The sequence below is a fragment of the Puntigrus tetrazona genome, chromosome 15 (genome assembly GCF_018831695.1).
Source record: "Puntigrus tetrazona isolate hp1 chromosome 15, ASM1883169v1, whole genome shotgun sequence".
Classification (NCBI taxonomy): domain Eukaryota; kingdom Metazoa; phylum Chordata; class Actinopteri; order Cypriniformes; family Cyprinidae; genus Puntigrus; species Puntigrus tetrazona.
The window spans coordinates 11,130,412-11,152,854 of NC_056713.1; the positions used below are offsets into that span (position 1 = coordinate 11,130,412).

The following is a 22,443-nucleotide window of genomic DNA, read 5'->3' on the forward strand; positions in this document are numbered from 1 at the left end:
ATTAGGGATTTGAGACCGGACTGTCATAAACAATAACATGAACATATCTCCATGCAAACCTGGGGTTATTCTTATATTATTTTTGTAATTATTTTTAAATGTATCTAATATATCCAGATATTTTTCTCACTGGTTGCAGCCTATGCTTAGATGAAAAGACATCAAACATTACACTGAAGATTAGAGTTAATGTTTAGCAAAATAAAAAAGACTCTTGTGATCTGTTGTTCATTCTTCACCTAGTTTGGGTTTCTTGGGGAAACATAACCGGGCTTTTAAAAATCTCTCATTATGCTATATTATCACAAATTCTTGGCTTCAATATTTTTGTCAATCTTTTGAAGTTCGGAAAAGACTGTTGTTACAGTGTTGTAAATGAATAAGGCCTTACTGAACTTTCTTTTCCGAGTTTTCACCTTCATTCAAAATCTGAGGCGCATGAGCACTGTTTAATGAGGCCTGTGGTTGATCAGTTCCCAAAGAAACACAAAACCTTTGCTAACTTAATGAAAATACATTAATGAAAAATAAATCTAATATTTTATTCGGTAATAATTTATCATAACGAGACAAAGCAAGTGTAACAATTTGAGGGAAAATCCCCAAATAATAAGAAATAATGATAACAATAATAATAACTATATATATATATATATATATATATATATATATATATATATATATATATATATATATATATATATATATATATAGAGAGAGAGAGAGAGAGAGATAGATAGATAGATAGATAGATAGTTAACTCAGGTCTGTTACGATACAAAATTAAGAAATGTTATTTATCATATGAATGATTAATAATATTTATCATTCAGTATATTCAGTATTCTGTCCATGTCCTTAAAAAAAAAGCTTTGCCAGAAGCAAACAATTTTCCCCAAAACTCTTCTTTTCCTCACCCTTCCGCAGAAAGCTTCTGATAAATAAAGCACTCTCTGTCTGCTGTGAAAGTCAAGTCTGAAACAAAATGTAAATTTAAAAGCATAAACAGGCCTACCATTTTTATGGACATGCATTTCGACATACATTTCAAACAACATCTTTTTTTTTTTTTTTTTTTTACGTTTTTAAAGGAAATCTCATTTACCGAAGCTTAACAGCACACAGTGAATGGGTGCGGTATTTAATCTTCTCTATAGATTCTTAAGGATTCAGCAAATAATGCACGCTGGAAGACAAGCAGCGCGGCGCTGAAGCAGAGTACTTCATATAGATCTCGCACCTGTCAGCTGTCATCTGTTGAAAAGTGACAACAAAGAGCTGTCAAACACACTCCTTCCTCACCTTTGTTTTGCAGGTTACATGCCTGAACACTGTCAAAGAACAGTGACAATCCCTCTAGCTTCGCTGCATGTTTGCTTTGCATTTTACACATCTTAGAATGCAAAAAAAAGGAGCTTTTACCGTTTTCAAAAATGAACTATTACTTGCTATTGCAATTCTTTTCCGGAATGTATATTTTATATAATGTCTCATTGCACTTCATTGCACCGCTGAAAATATATTAATATACGAAAACTTTTTTTTTTGCATGTGCAAACTTACGTGCGATCTGCATTTGGTTTGGTTTGCAAGTACAATGAGCAAATGAGATTAAAAAAATAATAATGAGTCCAGTAAGTGAAATAAAATAAAAATGCGTCTCCATCCCTGGCATTTTGGAAAATCTATGAAGCACCAGCATTCTTAAAGCAATGAATAGGCTAATGAATTAATTAGGCTTATGTAAATAAATAACCTTCTTAGTGCCTTTTTTGGAATTAATAAGGAGGAACAAAAATCATTGCATTTCGGTGTAAAATGGCTCTACCAGTGGCAAATAAGAAAGTGCAACAATTAGTATTCATATGTCAATTTTATTATAAAGGTAATGATAAAAAAATTAAATAATAATAATAATTAGATATCTTGTGGAAATTTTTAGTCGCTCATATGATTTGCTATTTATATATATTTTTTCCCCATCTACAAAATCAGACTCTGTCCACGCTAAATAAAATAGCGAGATGGCAGCTGATCTGATGAAATAAAATCATTCATCTTTGTCATGCAGAAAATGTGTGATTTTTTTCCCCTCCGTCTGATATCGCCCGTGACCGGTGATAAGCTAAATATTTTCCATTTAAAGCCCATATTATTACCCTCAAAATACATAATTCCTTTGGAAAACAGAGCGCACTCCCACAGCGCTTTCATGTCTCAAAATCTCACAAACTGATTACTCAGCCTTGATATATTCTCTCATTTAAATGCTATTTTAAAAAAAAAAAATTATCATAATTCCCCACTAATTACAGATGTAAGAGTATAACTGGCACCTTAGCAACAGAATTTCTTACAACCCATGTGTGCATTTCTAATGTTACCCCAGATAGAACATAAAACATTAATGGGGGCAGGATTCTTTGCAAGCTGGTGATGAAATTATGGTGTAACCTTTATCAATGTACCAGAGTCTTCATGGCAGCGAAGCAGGATGGATATCACACAACAGCTATTCTTACTGCAAATATTGTTATGATGACAAATCACAAAGAGAATGAAATAGGGGAAAAAATGCTAAAAAAATAAAACAAAACGGTTTTCCTCTGACAGATGTGAACGGCAGTCTGTGTTATTGATTGATAGAGGGCACTCGGTATCTGAGAGCGACCTCGTTCTTGTTCAGAAAACAAATGATTATATAATGTATATTTTACAATGTACATCTTCAGCTTGAGCATTTGGGACATAACAATGCTCTTTATTTAGAAATGAGCTCAAACGCGATGGAGCCTGGAAATGTTGTTCATTTTAAATGCCTTGTGTGCTCGCGGATTGATCATCCATTGCAATAAAAAATTGTAAAGTTGGAGAAGATCCAAAAAAAAAAAAAAAAAGCACGCCTCCGGTAACGGGATGAGAAAAGCGACGAGAGAACGGTATTCACTTTGACTTGGCAGCAGGGCAAGAGGTGGTTCAATCGGTTGTGGTTAGTTTTCGCAGTGAGAAGCGTGCAATGGATTGACGTGAGCTCGTGTTAGAGATTTCACGTAATTGAGTATGAAACTAAAGTAAGACGTGCGATCGAAAAAGTCATGCTTTTAATGCATTTCTAATAATTAGGCACTTTGTCGGTATTTAAGGATGATCTCAACTAGATTTACTGTAAAAAAGAATTGATTTTTATATTTATATATTGTATTACTTTGTGTTTACAGCAGAACTGCAAAATGCAGCAGAAATTAATTGGAGAAAATGGGGCTAATCATATTACTTATTAGAATATTTCTCATGATGGGTCAATTTTGTAGCCAGAATATTGCAGCGTTGTGGCAAAACAGACACTAAATGTTTCCAAAGTTAATCCAATAGTAATAATAATAATAATTATTATTATTATTATTATTATTATTATTATTATTATTGTGGGGCATGTTGTCACACCTGCCATCAAAATACCTATGAGAAAAATGTGCACAGTAATACAATTATAAAAACATGAAACAGTTAGTGAAACAAACATTGCTAAAACACTGAATGAAGTACAAAGCAGAAATGTAAAAGTAAACATAAATACATAAAGTTTTATACTTTTTATATATATTTTTTTTTTTTTAATGCTTACCAAATTTGCAAACATCTGATCAAAAATACAGCGAAAAATTATACTGTGAATTATTGTTACAATTTGAACTTTTTATATTTTAATATATTTTAAAATACAGTTGAAGTGTATATTCTGCAGTCATCACTGCAGTCCTCGTGTCATCCGAAATCATTCTAATAAGCTGATTTGCTGGGCTACTTAAAAAAAGATTATTATTATTGAACAAATGCATGTTTTTCATTGTTTTTGAAACCTGGACACAGTTTTATTATTTTTATTTATTTATTTATTTATTAAGTTTAAATGAACAGCATTTGAAATGGTAAACTGCCACGTTTAATTAATTTATTGTATTTTTTCTGAATTAGGTATTCATTTAATTTTTTTTTTTTTTTATGAAATCTTATATAGGCTACATACAGTAGGCTATATTTATTCAAATGCATTTCAAATCAACGTGACAACTTACCCCCACCTGTCACCCTTTGTCAGAAAACACAGTTCCGGTATTCATCTAAATGTCTCTTTACTCTATATCTTCTTGACACCGCGCGTGCTAGGTGTCCAACAGCCACAGAATAAACATGAAGACAGTCTAAATTTAGTTTACAGGACAGAATTCACCCCCACATAAAACGTGAAAAAAAAAAATCTTTGAACTAGATGTTTGAAACCAGCACACAATCCACAGCTAGACCAAAACATACATTTGTATAATTGGCCTTTTCACTTGTAACCCTGTTGTTTCTGTGATATAGCCTCTGTGACAACTTCTGAGTGTGACAACTAGCCCCGGTCTCCTTTACACAGAGGTGGAAGTGCGGTGCGAATCAAAACGGGCTAATGAGTGTTTCTACAGCAAAAGTCTTGACTTTTTCTCCCCCCCTTTTGCAAACAATGGTCTTAAAGATGAAACCTCATTATACATGTCCAAAGCATAAACGGATCAGGACAAATGTGGCAACAAAGTTTCAACTCGGGCAACATTCCAGCAGGTCTGATGCAACAGGGCTGCAACAAGAGTTACATCTCCATAGTGTAATATAGTGTCCTTCCTCGTCGCATGTGGTTAAATAGTGCTTTACGAGGGTCTCCGTGCTTAGATTTGTGCTTCGATACACGCCCGGTCTGGTTCCGGCAGTCTGGACCCGCTTTGATCGCCACCAGAATGCATTTGTCCTCTGCGTCTCGAAAGAGAAACGCGTTTGTGAAAAGCGAGCTTTAATCAGAGAATAAAAAGGGACTTGACAGTTTCGCAGACTTGAAACGCGGACCCGAGGTTGAAGTTCGGACCGAACTCGCTCCCTTTAGTTTGGACCCTGCGCCGAGGCGCGGCGGCGGAAGGATACGGGCTCGTGTGACGCGGTCACTGTTTGGTTTGACGTGATACTCCTCTGTTCTCCAAAACTTTTGAACGATTTATCGCGTAACCGATCGGTCTCGACATCAAATGAAGAAGAGTGAGACAATGTTCCACTAAATTGAAAACGTGAGCTCCTCCACTGCGGTTTACTGCGCTCACAGACGCTCTTCAGACCGGATCACCTCGGCACGATGGAGTAAGTGTCAACTTCCATTCAGACTTTTATATGAGCCGCAACTTCCTGTGACAGTCTATATCTCAGTTTAACTAGTTTTCACAGTTTCTGAACTGCGAGGACAAAATGCTAAAATGTGTGGAGATGGGGTTTAGTCGTGACGTTTTGTTATGAAAGTGCACCTAAAATTGCTTAACTGAGTTTCTGCATATTTTCTGTACTGTTAACAAGCTCCTTTTTCAAAACTACAGTGTAATGCTCTATTTTTAGGCACTTTTGATGCCTTTGTGTAGTTAAAAACACAATATAGTGTATAGTTTTAAATTACATTTACTTACAATATAAACTACAGTACAAAGTACAGTACAAAAATTTAAACTAAAAATAGTTTTTAGTTAATATTTTAAGACTTATTCCAACCTTTGTTTCCCATTTGGCACTGAACTTGACTAGAGGTATCATATTACAGAATAACAAATGAGATCTAGCAAAAGGTCACATTCTGATTTAAATCTTTAGATTTTTTTTTAATTTATTTGAAATTATTAGAAAATATTACACTCCATCCTATTATTTTAGTCAATTTAGGCTAAAATAACAATTTTCTAAAATTTACATTTTTGTTTTTTGAGGAAAAAGTGAAATTCCATAAAATGAAATGTTCAAGCTTGTGTTATTATTAATTTTTTTTGACACCTGGAAAGCGGAAATTAACTTTTTATTATTTAATTTTTTTTTACTTCTATTTTTTTTTTTTTTCACATAGGTTTCAGTTTTTCGCATCTCTTTCCCGTATGTGGCATTTCTTCGATTCTCATGCATTGTACGCAATTCACCATTTCAACCGGAATACAGCAAATTGTGGCGGCATACATTATTCCCAGGAAGACTCCCCTCATTTGCACAGCCGGCTTAAGAGCTCCCTCTTTCCTACTGGCTAACGAAGGCCAATCACAGGCGGAGGGAGGAGTCTGCACAGACGTAGGACTAAATTGGTAAGCAGTACGACACTTTTATTTTGTCCGATTGTTGGTGGGAACCGCACTGCAGCGTATGTGTTAATGGCGTACAGTAAGTAAAGCAAATATTTTGGTGATCCGCATCGTTTCATCTTTTTTGTTGTTGTTGTTGCTGTTTTGGTTGCTTGCATAGTTTTAACATTAAAATGCGTAGCTATAGCTATTCATACGCCATTTGCGCAAACATGCATGTTGAAAATATTTCATATCGTGCTTTTATCGAATTAAGCATGTTGTTTTTCCTCTACAGATTGGATGACAAAAACTTTTGACGCTTACCCAAACTCTACTTCCACGGAATCCTCTCCTGGTTCCTCTATCCCACCTTCGCCTCTGGAGCATGATGTCCAAATGCCCTCCGACTTGGAGGTTATGACCACTCTTCTTAAAGAAGAACTGGCTCAGCTGGAGGATTATTACCTGTATGAATCGGCGCCTATGAAATTGGAGAAATGGCAAAAATGTGACAAAAGCTTGCAAGCTATGGCTACGCAGTCGTACTACCAGTTGCCCTGCGCTTCGTACAATGCAAACCAACCTGAAACAAATCCCAGGCTGGTTTCCCTAGCAACCGGAGATCTCGACCTGCGAGGCTTCTGTGGGGGCTCCGTGAGCCGACCGAAAATGTCTCGCCCCGGCCCCTACAGCTACATTCGGACACACTGCAACAGCCAAAGAATATCAACGAACGGATGCAAGGACGTGGAGGTGTTCGAGAAGGAGACGTGGACTTTCAAAGGGACTCATTCAGGTTACGCGGAGCTGGCGTTTGACCAGTGCTCTGTCGACAAATCCTTCGGAAAGAGCCACGCGAGCGCGAAGAAGGTTCGCGAATGTGCCATACTGTTGAAGGAAGAAGAGAAAAGTTGCTTCACGGAAGACGTGTTTTACCGAGCGGAGATGATGAGAAGTTACGATCTCGGCGGCTCCCTGGAGCCGCACCACAGACGGGAGGGCCAGAGCCACGGGATGAAGATGCTCGGCCACGACGGGATTGCTATGCCCGTTTTGCAGTGCGCAGAGAACGAGAGCTGTCCGCCGTATAAACAATCCGAAGTAGCCGAGTGCTACTTTCATCAGATAACTGCCAATTTAGAGCCATATCACGGCTTCATGAATGAAATCGATCAGCCAATCAGAACTGGGGCTCTTGATATCCAGAATAATGACTACTTGCACCACGAATGCCTTGGGGATCAAAGCTTTGAATGTCTGTCCGGAGACAGTGTTGGGTCCTCTTTGGAGTTGCCCATCCAGAAACCACTGCAAAGGTCACGGGAAAGTCAGTGCGCGTTTAAGCCAGATGTTAAAGTAGGTTGCTCGGAGAGAAACCATGGAGAACGCAAGCAGAAGAAGAGGGATCAGAACAAGTCCGCCGCCCACAGGTACCGTAGCCACTTTGTTTATGGTGACTCAGTTAGTTAAGTTGCAAGAGTTATTAAAAAGCGAGCATGATTGCTTAAAAAAAAAAAAAAAAAGCAGAAAAGCGCTGAACCATGTTATTTTATTCCACAAATGTTGCTGAAAAACAATAGGTACCGTCAGCGTAAGAGGGAGAGCAGGACTGTTTGGAGGAGGAGCTTCATGGTTTGGAAGGGCGGAACAGAGAACTTCGGGACAAAGCAGAATCTGTAGAGAGAGAGATTCAGTATGTGAAAGATCTCCTGATTGAAGTCTACAAGGCTCGCAGTCAGCGCTTAAAAGAGGATTCCAGTGCCTAAACCGTCTTTTACCAGCATTTCACTCACGCCAGGCTCTGACAGCATGTTTTTATGCTCTAAATAGTTAGTTAAAAAAAAAAACAAGAGCTCGTGTATTAAAATGGTTGTGTTTTTCCAAAGCGAAAGCCGCATGGTTTCATGAAACTGAGAGCATAATATCTGAAGCACTGTGACGATAGCCTTGAATACGTTCTAATGACTGACAGTGTTATATTTAATGAAAAGCTGCCCATCTCGAGATTTGACTGAATTTCTTTCTTCAACCCTACTGGTTTGTTTTAGTGAACACGATCTGTGCTACTTTTATTGAAAGATATTCTGTACAGGCTTGCTCGTTCATCAGCACAACATAATGAGAATTTGTAATAACGTGGCGACATGATCAAAATTCTTACTATTGTAATAATGCAAAGCACTCACGATGTATAATGTCACTACCTTTTTTTTTCGTCTTTTTTTGCTTTATATTTTCACGTGTTTTCTTCTATTTCTCCTTTATCTCATGTAATTATATTTAGAATAGAGGAGAAACGGCTTTTGCAGCTATAATTAAATTGCTTTAAAATATATTATACATGAAGGTTTATAGCATATTAACGACTGATTTTTTTGCTCAGGTATGGAATGCATGTCTAATACATTGAAAAGCATGTTGGGTTACAATTTATTGCATGACCCAAAATATGAAATGAATGCTTTTGTGCATTATGACAATATGTAGAATTTTTAATTTTGCCCATTCGTTTTATTCTCATTAACATAGCGCTTTACAAAAAAAATATGTGCTTTGTTTTGTTTGTTTTTTTTGATTGACGTATGTAACCAGAATGAGATATAGATTGTTTTATGCAGGTTTATGGAAAACAATCACTGTCGTTTGCTACAGGACTTAAAATTCAGAAGAATTTGAAAGATTTCAACTTATTTGAACAGGTGCACGTTACTACAGTAGTACACTGTGCCTCTGAAAACAGACACAAGCGTAGCAAATCTGAATGCATTTATTTCTGCAGGTTCTAATGTGTTTCAGAATCTACCAACACTTGATTAATAAATACAAATTATATTGTGCAGTAATTCTTATTTTTGTTCGATTCAAATGTCAATAAATGATTCTTAAATATTTCTGAACATTGTGATGAAGAATTATTGCGCTTGCTTAAACACACATGCACACGATGATGATCGTTCAAATGTTTTATCAAAATAAAAATTATATATTATTTTTACAAGGTGTTTAAATATGTAAATAATAAAAGGCTGTTAGTAATGTTTTTTAAAACCTTTTATCCCTTTTAAAATTCGTACTTACACTGATTTTTTATTTATTTATCCATTTGATAAAGCTTTTTAAGGATAATTATTGAAGTATAATATTTCTTTTATATATATATATATATATATATATATATATATATATATATATATATATATATATAATTATTATTTACATTTTCAGTACTCAAGCTAACATGCCTGCACTTTTCATCTTTGAGCAGAAAACTGACGGCAAACTGCTGTCGAACTGCTGCACTTTTCACGAGCTATTGGCGCTATTTAACCAGTTATAATTCAGATTTCTCCATCAAACGTGCAGTACGTTATACGTGTGGCTGGTTGTAATGTGTGATGTGGCCTCACGATGGCATCAAAGGAATAATTGAGACGGCAGGCAGCGCTCGCGGGCTGTTATTGTTGGCGCGAGGACCCCAGCCGCTTTATGTGAGTTTAGATCACAGCGCTACGTCCTACACACTATATTACAATCTACAGTTGATAGAAAAACATACAGCGAACCTTTAATTTACAATATATTCATGTCAAATATATGTCAAAAACATGATCAGGTCTTATACGCTTTATAATTATATTTCGACGTTATTATGATTATTATTATTATTATTATATTACTATATGATATATTTAAAAAAAAAAAAATTGCTAGGCATTTTTTATTTTTTAATATAGCGTAGATAAACGCTTTTAAATATCACACGTGCAAAAAAAAATATATATCCCGTCTTTTTTCCGCGTGAAAATTCGTGACTTTAAAAGCTAATCGGAAATTAATTAAGCCTTTAATGAGAAGTCTTTAATTCAGCAGGATTTCATTTAACTGTAGTCGGTTTTAATAAACTCTGATTCGGTGTTTTTTTTTTTTGTTTTTCAGTTTATGAAATTTGAGCAAACTAAACTGATAAAATGCATAATTAAATAATGAATAATGTTATGAAATAATGGAAAAAATTTAAATACATTTTGTATTATTTTTTTCGGAAAGGAAAAATATGTGTGTGTATAGATAGATAGATAGATAGATAGATAGATAGATAGATAGATAGATAGATGTGATAATAGCTGGGACAAGTTTATAGCCCCGGGATCACAAGATGGCCCCATTCCTTTATTTTTCTTTCAGCTATTCCACCTGAACCGAACAGTGCAACATCATCCTGTACAGAGCTCCTATATCTAATGTTTTTAGATATTTAATTGTCAATTGCTTTTTAACTCTAAAGATGAAAAAGTATTGTACAAGCCGTAACAAAATGAAAAAATATATTCGCATTATCTTTGAATAATGTGTTTTTCTCCCAAAACAGGCGAGTGTGTGTCAAACGTTACCAGAGTAAGAACACAATGGATTTTTTTACATTTCAAATCCTAGCCCCATTATTCACGTTTAATTTCACGCTTTTACCATTTACTAGCAGTGGTGCGATTTAAATCAATGTTTTCTTTCCGCAATCTTTTGATGCAAGTGCAAGTCTTTTGGTGGATCGCACCTGCCTTCTTTATTTCCAGTACGGGAATTTCATTCAGTCTTTTAATAGGCAGCGTGTGATGTGACTTCTGAAGAAACAGAGCTGGGGAATGCAGAGCGGTGAAGGATGTGCGTGAGAAGCTTAGAGGCGTTAACTTGTGGCCCTCGGGGCAAAGGGCATTTCACTCAGCGCTCTGTTTACCTTCCAGCTGATCATGCTTGAAGGAATATAAGAAAGACAGTCTGACAGCACTGGCATCGCTTCAAAGTGTGTGTGTTTGCAGGGTTAGAATACATGCGTGTTTAGACACACCCTACACATCTTTCAATAGAAGGCTGCTATTGCCTACAGTAAAAGTGATTCTTATCTGTGACTGCTGGAATCACTAAAGGAATAGTTTTCACTCTTAAAAATAAAGGTTCTTTACTGAAGAATAATATCCATGAACCCTCTCCATTGCACAAAAGGTCAAACGGAAACGGTAGAAGAGGTTCTCTATTATTAAAATGTTGTCATAAATGGTTCTATGGTATCACTACAAATATATATATATATATATATATATATATATATATATATATATATATATATATATACACTTTTTTTCAGTTTCAGATATGAAAATTCTGTCATCGTTTGCTCTTTACAAATCGGTACAATTTTATTTCTAATGTGGGATGCAAAAGGAGCAACTCTGACGAATGTGCCAGTCGCTCTTTTCCAGCCATTCAAGTCAATTCCAGTATTTAGTACTGCGTTATTAAAAACAGTTAATTGACCTGGGCAAACATCAACTAATAATAATCAGCCATACGAGACTGATACGCAAAAATGGACTTTGGCATGTTTATTAAACAATGTAAATAGGCCTAATATGTTGCCGAGCGTATATTATATTATTGTTTATAGTTAGCATTAAATAACATCAGTGAAACCTGTTCTAAAATGATGTTACCAAGAATTATTTGTTAAGTGAAATAAAACCAAAAAAATGGATGAATATGTAAACATTAAAAACTGAAAAATTTGAATTTTTTTACTTTAGTTAAAGTTGAAATACTAATGAAACTAAATGAAATAGATAAGGTAGCCATACAAAATGCGCAGAGCAGAGGATTGACAAACACCGGTCTATATATTACAGTTCACACAGCAGCTCTGTATGAGGAGTCGAGGAAAAGTCATCAATCTCTGAAACTTTTCTCCTCCGGCTGTGTCCGGATCAATGAGTCAGTGAGTCACTTAAGAAGCCGAATCAGTCATCTCTCATGAACTCTCAGGAATTTGCTAAACAGAGCGAGGGCGGATGTCAAGACTCTCAGCGCGTAATGTATTAATACCAGTCTTAAAGCTATTGTGTGCCTTCTGAAGATTGAAGAAACGGCACTCGAAGTCTTACGAGTAACTGCCATGGCTATCGTTTCGTCATTCTGGCAGCCCTGCAGCCTCGTTTTATCGTAATACCCTTCTGAAATATCTCACAAAAGAAAAAAAACATACAGGAGATACTAAGATTTTACATTTTTAGAATAATTACTATTACAGGCTTTCAAACACGGAGTACATACAACACAAAGAGCGGTAGTTAAATGTAACAGCTTTATTATTTTCCATCAGCGTATACATGCAACAAAAAGTGTGTCTCTAACAAAAGACTCTTTCTCTCTCTCTCTCTCTCTCTTTCTCGAGAACAGGGTCAAGAGGAAAACAACAGAGCAAGCAGATAATTGCACTGGCATCTCATCAGTACAAACCTGCCCCATAATGCCTCTGGCACAGACCTGCGCAAGATATGAATGATGGGAGTCCAAAAACTCATCATTTAAGTTTATGAGAACTCCTCTTCTCAGAGTAATGCAAAAATAACTCCCAATACCAATAATACAAAAACCCTTTTATGCATGGATAATCGCAATCGTAGCCAGAGCTTGAACACCTTGTTATGTTTCCACAAATCACTGACATTTTATGACCTATACTTAATCTGCAGTTTTCCCACACGCTCTTTACTCACGCGCATTATGCATTAGCAAGATTGTCATTTTTAATAATATTTTTTTTCAGTAACTTGATACCCATATCAATTAAGAAAAAAACTTACACCCATTCACCCTAACCCTTACACACTATGAATATTACCTGATGTATTTATAACAACCACCACAAATAAACAATCAAATTTCATAATTCATACCCGCTCCCCTAACATATGTCTATTTTGTTTCTAAAACCATATTCGCGTTAAAGCGAAAAAAAAAAATAATAATAATAATAAAACATACTATGCATGATGTCTTCCAATAAAACAAATGAAGCCCTGGATAAATCGTATACATACAGTACCCCTATTATATTTAGTATGCGAGATATATGCTTCACCCTCGCTGTCCCCGTGTAAAAATCAACAGCGTTACACGCGTTTGTTTAATAATGTAAAACAGAAATGAGGACAGTCACAAAATATGAATTCTAAGATATATTAATGTTGCCTATTACAAAAATATGCTAAATACCATGTTGTTGGAAATACCTTACAGCCCCCGATAGACAAAACAAATAGGTTTCGTTGTGTCTGAGAGGAAGACACTATTAAGAAGAGCTTTAATCAGGGTCACGCTCGTGGCTCTGTATTATTTGTATGAGTGGATCCCCATTATTACAAATTACAGCCAGCATTAAGAAGCCGTTCCTTTTTTCTTGCATAAGTATAAAAGTTAATAAGAGTATTTTAAAGCATCTTACCTCTAACACTAGCATATACTTTCTAAATCAAATCATCATACAGTAACTGCTTCTCAGGTTTCAGACCGCTTTTAAAAAGCAAATGATTTAAAAAAAAAAAGAAAAAAGTAATTTTTTTTCTTGTCTGAAAAAGTAAATTATTCCTGGCAAACCTTCAGAAATCATTGTTATATGCACAAGACTTATTATTATTAATGCTGAAATCAGTTTCAGGGCTTAATGTTTTTGTAGAAATCGTTATAAGAATAGCTTGACAGATAAATATGTTACTGTCACTTTAATGCGTCCTTTCTGAATAGATCCATTAAGTCCTTAAAACACTGATCTCAAATGTTAATTGGCAGCTTTGTAAAAGGGAAAATAACACCAGCAATGTGTATGTATTTTTGTTGTAAATGCATTAGCATTAGCGCAAAAGCAAAATTACAAAAATGCTTTTTGTGTCAAAATGTTGTCAGATTCGGAGAAAAATAGAGTGGGAAAAAATATTATCAAATCAAAAAAAATCAGTTCCGCTGCTGACACGTTTTTGCTTTGGTTTTGTACAGCAATAAACATAACCATTACAGTAACATCAATCTCAAAACTATTTGCTCTTGGAGCAAATAGGAATGGTGGTATTTGACAGACTCAGAGGTCTTACCACAGTTCTATTCTGTTTTAAACATTTTGCTACTCAAATGTAACTAACAGTGGAAGTTTCACAGAAACCAGCTAATGGGCAACCGTTGTGTTTTTGTTCCTCCTTTTCACCTGAACACTGAACAAAATCTACAGTTGCATAATACATAGCTTTACCATGACTTGAAGACTATCCTCATCCTCCTTTCGTGTATGTACATTTAGTCTTCAGCGGCAAGTAAAAGCTTGTATTCACTCAAAAACATTTACCGTCAGTTAAAGCACTGCCTGGCTTGACAGAGAAAAACAACTCCGAAGCAGCCACAACCGAACCGCTCCTAAATCACGTTGTTTCTGGCCTGAAAACAGAAAAACGATTAAGTAATGGCTTTAAAATGACTGCCGTGCGCAAAATGTGTTATGTATCAGGTTAAAGGCATGGGTTTAACACCATTTCGAACACGATTCTCTGCAGAACATTAGTCATCAAGATTAAACACGCCTCACACCTTGATTTCATTTGACTGAAAGGGTGCTTGTTCACACCATGCTCTTTTCCGTCACGCTGCCAGCCACCCTGATCCTATATGAAAAAAACTCCTACTCTTTTGAATCGCTTTAGCTAGCAGCATGCGTGTCTCTCATTCTCACCGGAGCGTGTAAACAGCACTCCATTTGAAGGAGGCACTCTAGCGTCTCCATCATCTGCTCCTTGAGAAGGGTGTGCAGTCTGACCCGTCCTGCAGACTCGCACAGCTCCAGCTCGCGCACCGTGTGGTTGAGAGCGACTGCCGCACACTGCAACGCGCTGAGCCCTGCAAAGAAAACACCGTGAATCCGTCTTCTTTACACGCGCTTGAAATACGCTTCTAATTAGGCACCGCTTTGATCAAAAATAAGCTGAATGTAAAAGCACGTGGATCAAGCCGGGGTGAGCACAGTTTTACCGCTTTGGCGAGCACTGCAACTTACTGCATTATTTAAATTGCAAGATGCAGTTGCTGTTTTATACAAGTGTCCTGATAAGACAGAATTGTATTAATGCATTTTAGATGGTATCTGATTATGATGATAATGATCTGATCATTGACTATGAAAAAAACAACAACACTGTATGAAGTGCTTTTTTTGACAAATGATGACCATATATTTATAGTGTCATAGAGACAAGAACAAACATTAATACACATACACACACACACACATATATATATATATATATATATATATATATATATATATATATATATATATATATATATATATATATATATACACACACACACACACACACTTCATGCACCAACAACCCTGAATTAAGCACATTGCATAAGTATTCAAACCCTTTAACCCACTACTTGGCTGAAGCACGTTTACAGCCTCAAGTCTTTTTGATACCACAAGCTTTGCATATCAGCATTTGGCAATTATCTGTCATTCTTCACTTCACCTGCTCACCTCTCAAGCTCTGTCAGGTTGGATGGGGCAGACACACATTTTCAGGTCTCTCCGAAATATCTGATTGAGTTCAATACGAGACTGTGTGGCTGGGTCACTCAAATACATTCAAAGAGTTGCTCTTGCTGTGTGCTTAGAGTCACCGTCCTGAATGCTCTGGACTGGGTTTTCTACAAGGCTATCTCTATATTTTTAGTGCATTGAGCTTTCTTCTACTCTGATGCATTCCCCAGTCCCAGTCGCTGAAAAAGAAACCCTACAGCATGAGGCTGACACCAGCACACAGGTTTCTTTCAAACATTATGTTTGGAATTGAGGCTCATCAGAGCAAAGAATCTTATTTCTTACAGTCACACAGTCCTTTAGGTGCTTTTTTTTTTGCAAATTCCAAGCGTGTTTTCATATGTCTTGCATGCAAGCATTGGCATGCAAGGCACTGTATATATACAACAATAGGCTTATTTTTTCCTGGTTGGTAAGAAATATTGGCAGCATAATAAGGCTCCATTTGTTAACATTAGTTAAGTTCTCTAATAATACAAATAATTCTAAGCATTTAATAATCAGTCTTCATTCAAATTAACATTTACTAATACATATCAAATGAATGGACCTGAGCTAACAAGAACTAGCAATCAAAACTTGTATTTCTATTATCTAAGATGACTAAATATTTTACCAAAAGCATTGTTTACTGATACTTGGTGCAACATTTTAAAATGTTACCAAAATATACCAAAGTGGTACATATTCTTAATTCACTGGCACAAAAACTCTGCCAACAAGCGTTCAACTATTAACTTGAATCTTTAACCATTAAACCACATCACTTCTAAGTCTCTCCTTTGTTGTGCAAATTCTGATGACAAATGATTGTCAAATGAGTCACCTAAAAAAAACAAGTTTGTGACCAGCACTGCTGGATTCTTCTCACGTTAAGGCAGTAGGAACGCAGCCACTGCCTTACTGCAGACAAATCTCAGAAAGATTTTGAACATGCCAACTTAACACAAAAATGAACAGAAGCAATAATCATTTTGTACCGTTTGCATCTCTTTCCTCCAAATTAATATACACGCCATTTGTCATCAAACCTTTCAGGACCTGTCAGAAAACATATTTAAAAGTATGAGTGAGTGTGCAGAAGTAAGCTCTGTATGTTAATACTCCAGTACCACAAAGATTTTACCTCCAACACTCGAATATATCCATTTTCTGCACTGAGATGAAGACATGTTTTCCCATACCGGTCCTTCACATTGATATTTGCACCAAGTGACACCAAATCAGCCACCATGAAGTGTTGATTCTTCTGTGCAGCAAGATGAAGGGGAGTCTGGGAAGAAAAACAGCCCATGCAACATTTATGCGTGTTTGCCGAGTGACTGACACTCTGAGAATATGCATGTATGATTGTTTGTCACCTTTCCCTCTGAATCTTTGATATCCAGTTTCTTCAGAGCCGCCATCCTTCTGGCAATAACGTACACAAGGGATCTCTTTCCCTCTTCAACAACTCTGTGTAAAGACTGTGGAGAGAGAGCAAAAAGTAGTCACTTTCCATTGCATGATCTGTTCGCTTTGCAGTGTCATGGTATCGCTAATTGTAAACAGCTGCATTCAATGGGTGGAGTACTAGAGATCTATTCCAGTGAAAGGTAAACCCTTGCATCGTCTTTTATTGTGTTTGAAAACACTGTCAGTTCCACTGGTGTAGTCTTTCAGGATGTTTGTCAGGTCTGTGCATGCGGCCATCACCAATAACCATTGTTCGAGTCATTTCATGCAAGAGGGTTTGTTTGAAGACCCTCTGCGCCATCTTTGTTGGCTCCGAAACGCTTCAGATTTCAGCTGGGTTCCCATTAATCTCTTTTATTCTGCTCTGCTTGAGAACTTAATAATGGGGTTTGTCATAAAGTTGGAAGTGGAAAACTAATGCAGCTGCTTATTGAGCGCGACAACAGCGATGGGAGACCCACTTTCGTTCTTTCTGTATTTCATAAAAGTTTGAAATGATAAAGGTGGCACTGCAAAACTACCCTTGCAATTCTTGGTACTTGAAAATTATTTTCAGAAACTGTGTGCGTTTTCTTCATTTTTTTAAATTATAGCCGCCTTTGAAAGATTACTCATTAGGATCTGCATGAAGAAACCATCTGCAATGGCTACAGTGAGTTCTTGAAGTAAAGAAAAATTATCTTACATCCTTCCGTTTTTGTCTACAGCAAGAAGCTCCTGGTCAGATATGTTTTTTAGCATATTCTCCTCTCTTTCCATTTGAGTCCAGAAGAAGGTCATACTGCTCCACTCTCCCTGCTGAGAATGTGGCCATGGTGTATAGTTCATCTTCTGAGAAGAAACATCCCAGACTTCTGGGTTGGGACTGGCGCTGAATGACTCTTGGGGAGAAGGCACCTGGTATTCGCATGAGTTTATTCCATTTAGATCATCATACCTGTATTTATCGGACTCATAACTGCTATAGTCTTTCTGATCCCCCATGAAGACATCGGCACCCTGGCTGTAAGTAGGGGATGGGTAGGAGCTGGACACCGAATGGACAGGGGAGGTTGCGGAGGGCACAGAGTAGCTTGGAGACAAAGGTACCTCATTCTCCTGGCCATATGTGTTCATGACACCATGTGGAGATGCATCTTCAACCCAGGACTCAGAAGAGTATGAAGCCAAAGGGCTTTTGTTTGGCAATCTGTTTGACTGACAGGTCTTGAGATCCTCCTCCAGCACTTCTACTATAATTGCAAGCTCCTCTAGGCTTTTGGTTTGAGGTTTCTTCTGTAGCAGACATGAGAAATGTGTCACAACCTGTCTTTGTAATACCAGCGAAGTTACCAAACCACGAAGATAGCTCTGCAGTGGCAGAAAAAGACGTCACTCACCAGAAAACGTCTCCGGTTTCCACCTGTGTTAACTCGTTTCTTATCCCCTTTTGACCAAAGACAGTGCTGATCAGAAACACAAAGTTATAATTATTATGCTGATATTTTACGTGTTAACCTTACCTTTAGATGTCTTTAAATGTTTTCCCTGTAAAGAGACAGATAAAGAAGAAGACCATGAGAAGCATGCCTCAGTTTGACCGTAGAAGACTGTAAGACATGAAAAAAATCATACCTGCAGATCTTTAGGGTCAATACCATTGGCTATCCGTATATTTCTGAGCATGTCCCGCACTGGCATTCTAACTCGGACTCCAAGGTACTTCTTTTCAGAAGCTGACTTGTGTTTTTTTGGTCCTAAAGGAACACAGGCCTATTAATGATGCAGCAGCAACAAAACTGCATACAGCAACATCTTAAGTCTGGAATACAAGGTTTTTGTTCCAATTTTTCCTCATATTTACTGTCTGGAGAAGTTGATGACCAGTCTGCGGACTTGAGTCAACAGAATCCACAGAAAACCATTGTGGTATATGATGGTCAAAGCCTCAGACGATGAGTCCATCCAGTCAGAGGACTTAAAACATGGGTATTTTCAGCTAATTTTAGTACACATTGTTTTTATTTGACAGGCGTCATCTCGCAACACCGAGCACATTTCTGTTCGAATTTATTGTGACTGGAACAACTTTAAAGCCTGGTACTGTATGGTCGTCCACTGTATGATGGGCAGTTTTTTTTGCAAAGCATTTAAGTTTATGAGGCTGGGTATTTTAGATCTGTTCTGTTCTTAAATGCAGCGTATTCCAACCTTAACATGATCGAACAGCATGCAAACAGCAAATCAAATGTTAGCCAGAAATTAATTTAAAGTACAATCGATTGTATGTATGCTCATACAGGTAATAATTATGATAACTCCAGATTTAGGCTTGCTTTAATGACAATAACAGCATAAGATTAGATTCTAACCGTATAGCATGCATACGTGTACATATATAGTTACCTATTAAATATATTAATGAGGCTGTATATAAATCTAAATATTGTGATATCTAACACGGACTGATGGTCTTAGCTGTTGGACTATCAGTATCAGACAAACCAGTTAAGCACTAGCTTGGCCCAGCAGAAAGACAACCCTAAACCAGATAATACCATGTTAAACCTGGCTTAAACCGTTTCCCCCAAGGAGCCTATGGATATCAGAGCGATTGATCTCCTCCTGGACAGTGTTTTGAAGATATCCTCTACCCACCTGTTTGACAGCTGCTCTTGGCTTTATTGCCCCCTGATGCATTCTGGGCCGGTACCGGTAGATTCGATCCGTCTGCGTTAGAAGGAGGCTCTGCTGGCAGCGGTGACCCGTCACACAGATAGTCTTTAGGTGGCTTATAGCGCCTTGTGGCCTTTACCTGACTGCTCACCATCCTGATGTCCGGTTATAAAGCCGAGTGCCACGCGTTTACTGTTATGATAACAAATGGCCGAGGAACGGGCTTCTTACCTGCTAGTCCTCATTAAACAGAAGCGTCATGTAAGCGCGGGCTTGTTTTCATTGCCTGATCTGAAGAGGCGGGACAGTCACCGCACATTTAGGACTCACCTGAGTTTAAACAAGCGAAAACAGTGAACCCATGTGGAGCAAAGCTGTTTTGTCCATCACATTTATTTTTATAATGATTACGGTACGACAATTTATTTATTTGCAGGGTCATACAATTTATAGCTACATTTATCTATATATAATTTATGTCCATCTAATACATATATATATATATATATATATATATATATATATATATATATATATATATATATATATATATATATATATATATATATATATAATGTTCAGTCTAACTACAGTCCAATCATTTCTTTCGTTCTTCGAGGTAAATAAATAGCCCTGTGACAACTAAATTAATTCTCAAAGGTTTGAACGAACCAAGTGAAGCCTTGCTAAACCTGAGAAATGCATACAGATGCTTTTGGGAAAAAAAATCCAGCGTTGTTGTTTTTCATTTATGTATTATTTTATTAGTGATATTTTGATTTCTCACCGCCGTCGCCTCTCTCCCCATTATTAGATCATACTGACATCTACCGATCACACACAAACACGCACTCTCTCGTAAAAATATATTCCTCTTTATCAGTAAATCCCGCAAAAAAAAAAAAATCTGGCAGCTACTGTGTTCATTGCTTAATACGAACAAGATACTTAGCCTACAAGAGAGTATTTTTTTTTTTATTATGTTGTTTTCCTGCGGCCCAATACTAGGCTATTAGTAATAATATCTAGGCTAATGTATTTTTTTGTTCTGTAGGCTACTTCTACTTCTGTGTAGTGTAATATATAATACTATATATATATATATATATATATATATATATATATATATATATATATATATATATATATATATATATATAATTTTTTTTTTTTTTTTTTTTTTTTTCTTCAGTTTTATTTAATTTCTACTAGTCTGTGCTATTTATAATTGCATTACGTTTGCATGTCTGTACGTCTGTGTGTAAACTATTTGGTAATAACGGTTCTTCTGACACGCAACATATGCTAACAAGGCTAATATTCCGATGTTAATCACTATGTGGCTAATCGGATTAAACGCCTTAAGTAGTCTTTACAACCCGTTATTTCACCTTTATATAAGATAGGCGAAATACCTGTGTACATTTATCTTTATTTGTCTCATTCAGTTCGCGTCAAACCATTCTGGTATTCTGTTCGTTTCTCATCAAGAACAATTTAAGGATAGTTTTTTTTAATAGCAATATTTAGCACAGTAGGCAAAAGCTTAGGGCGAAGTCAGCTAAAATGGGCCACGTCAACATCATAACATCAAATAAGCTGTGCGTGAGATTCATGTTTATACTTAATAAAAGTGAAAAAGTGAGTTTTTTTCGGTTATGAGAGTACCAAAGGCGCGACATTCAGGTAAAACAGGACGGTTGTTCTGCTAAAATGGGCTAATAAAAGAAGAGAACGAAACAACTACTCAACGATAAATCTGTGATATCGCTACAACCTCATATTTAGCCCATTTTATCTGACTTCACGCTACTGAATCTGAGGGAGCTGATACATCGTTGAAACACGCAGAGGAAATAAAAATATTTTTAATAGTTTTTTTTTCTCTCCAGCAAATACGTCTGTTTTGTAAATGAATCCACGACGACGTACAGTTATTTAGCAGTAATCCGGCAGTTATTTGGTTTCGCGCAACATTAACACAAAGAGTCACAATCGTTGCACATTTAAGCGCTGCGTTTCACTGTCTTAACACTAGGTGGCGCCACAGCACAATCAAACTCTCACATTCGCTCTCTTCTTGCCATTTTGCTTCCAATGGTCTAGAAATCCGTGACATGCAATTAAAAATATTATATAATAAGTTTTTATAAATTCCAGTGGGCTTCCTTATTCTTAATCAACGTCAACGTTGGAATATAACACTTAGTTACGCATTACTCTTAATTAAAAAGGCCATAAACGAGGTCCTCAGAAAGAGATTTAGATAGTTATTATTTTTAATCTATACTTTTCGACTACTTTTGCGCTACTATTCCAAACCACGATGTTGCCCTGTACCGATAAACATTTAGCTTTTTCTAGAAGAGCTGAAAAGATCACTGCGACCGATTTTTATTAATAAGAGGGTTAATGCATAAGGTGGTCCATAAATCAGTGTTGCATTAAATAGTTTTTGTGCATTGCTTTCTATCATTGTACCAGTCAACCTAATCTCTCATCTAGGCAATTCTGGGAATAAACCCTGCTAACCACAAGGATGCGGGACAGATGGTCTTTTCCTTCAAATTCTGTGGAAGTCTAGAAGTGTCTGATGAATACGGTTGAACACAATGTATGAGTATCCATACTCTATGACATTTCTGATAGGTCCGCCAAGGTGATGTTGATGCTGCAATTAATCTTATCTTTCACTGTTTCATACATTGTTACATAGCACAAGCCCATACTTTCTGCTCTCTAAGCTAGAAAACACTACAATCACTTGACAAACTGTCATTAGAGACGTATGAACTCATT

At 36.6% G+C, this 22,443-nt stretch overlaps 1 protein-coding gene and 1 pseudogene across 2 annotated transcripts; one reads left to right on the forward strand and one right to left on the reverse strand.

Annotated features, from left to right (window-relative positions):
• Positions 1-4,941: 4,941 nt before the first annotated feature.
• On the forward strand, positions 4,942-8,213 carry LOC122359106. 2 transcript variants are annotated; one of them, XM_043259274.1, is made up of 4 exons: positions 4,942-5,166; positions 5,912-6,140; positions 6,415-7,549; positions 7,700-8,213. In XM_043259274.1, exons 3-4 carry the CDS (start codon positions 6,420-6,422, stop codon positions 7,797-7,799), a joined length of 1,230 nt encoding a protein of 409 aa, XP_043115209.1. In that variant the 5' UTR covers positions 4,942-5,166; positions 5,912-6,140; positions 6,415-6,419; the 3' UTR covers positions 7,800-8,213. The 2 variants fall into 2 exon arrangements, with proteins under 2 accessions (XP_043115209.1, XP_043115208.1); XM_043259273.1 differs by lacking the exons at positions 4,942-5,166; positions 5,912-6,140 and adding an exon at positions 6,147-6,216.
• Positions 8,214-14,316: 6,103 nt separating this feature from the next.
• LOC122359115 lies at positions 14,317-19,914 on the reverse strand (annotated as a pseudogene).
• Between the last annotated feature and the right edge of the window lie 2,529 nt (positions 19,915-22,443).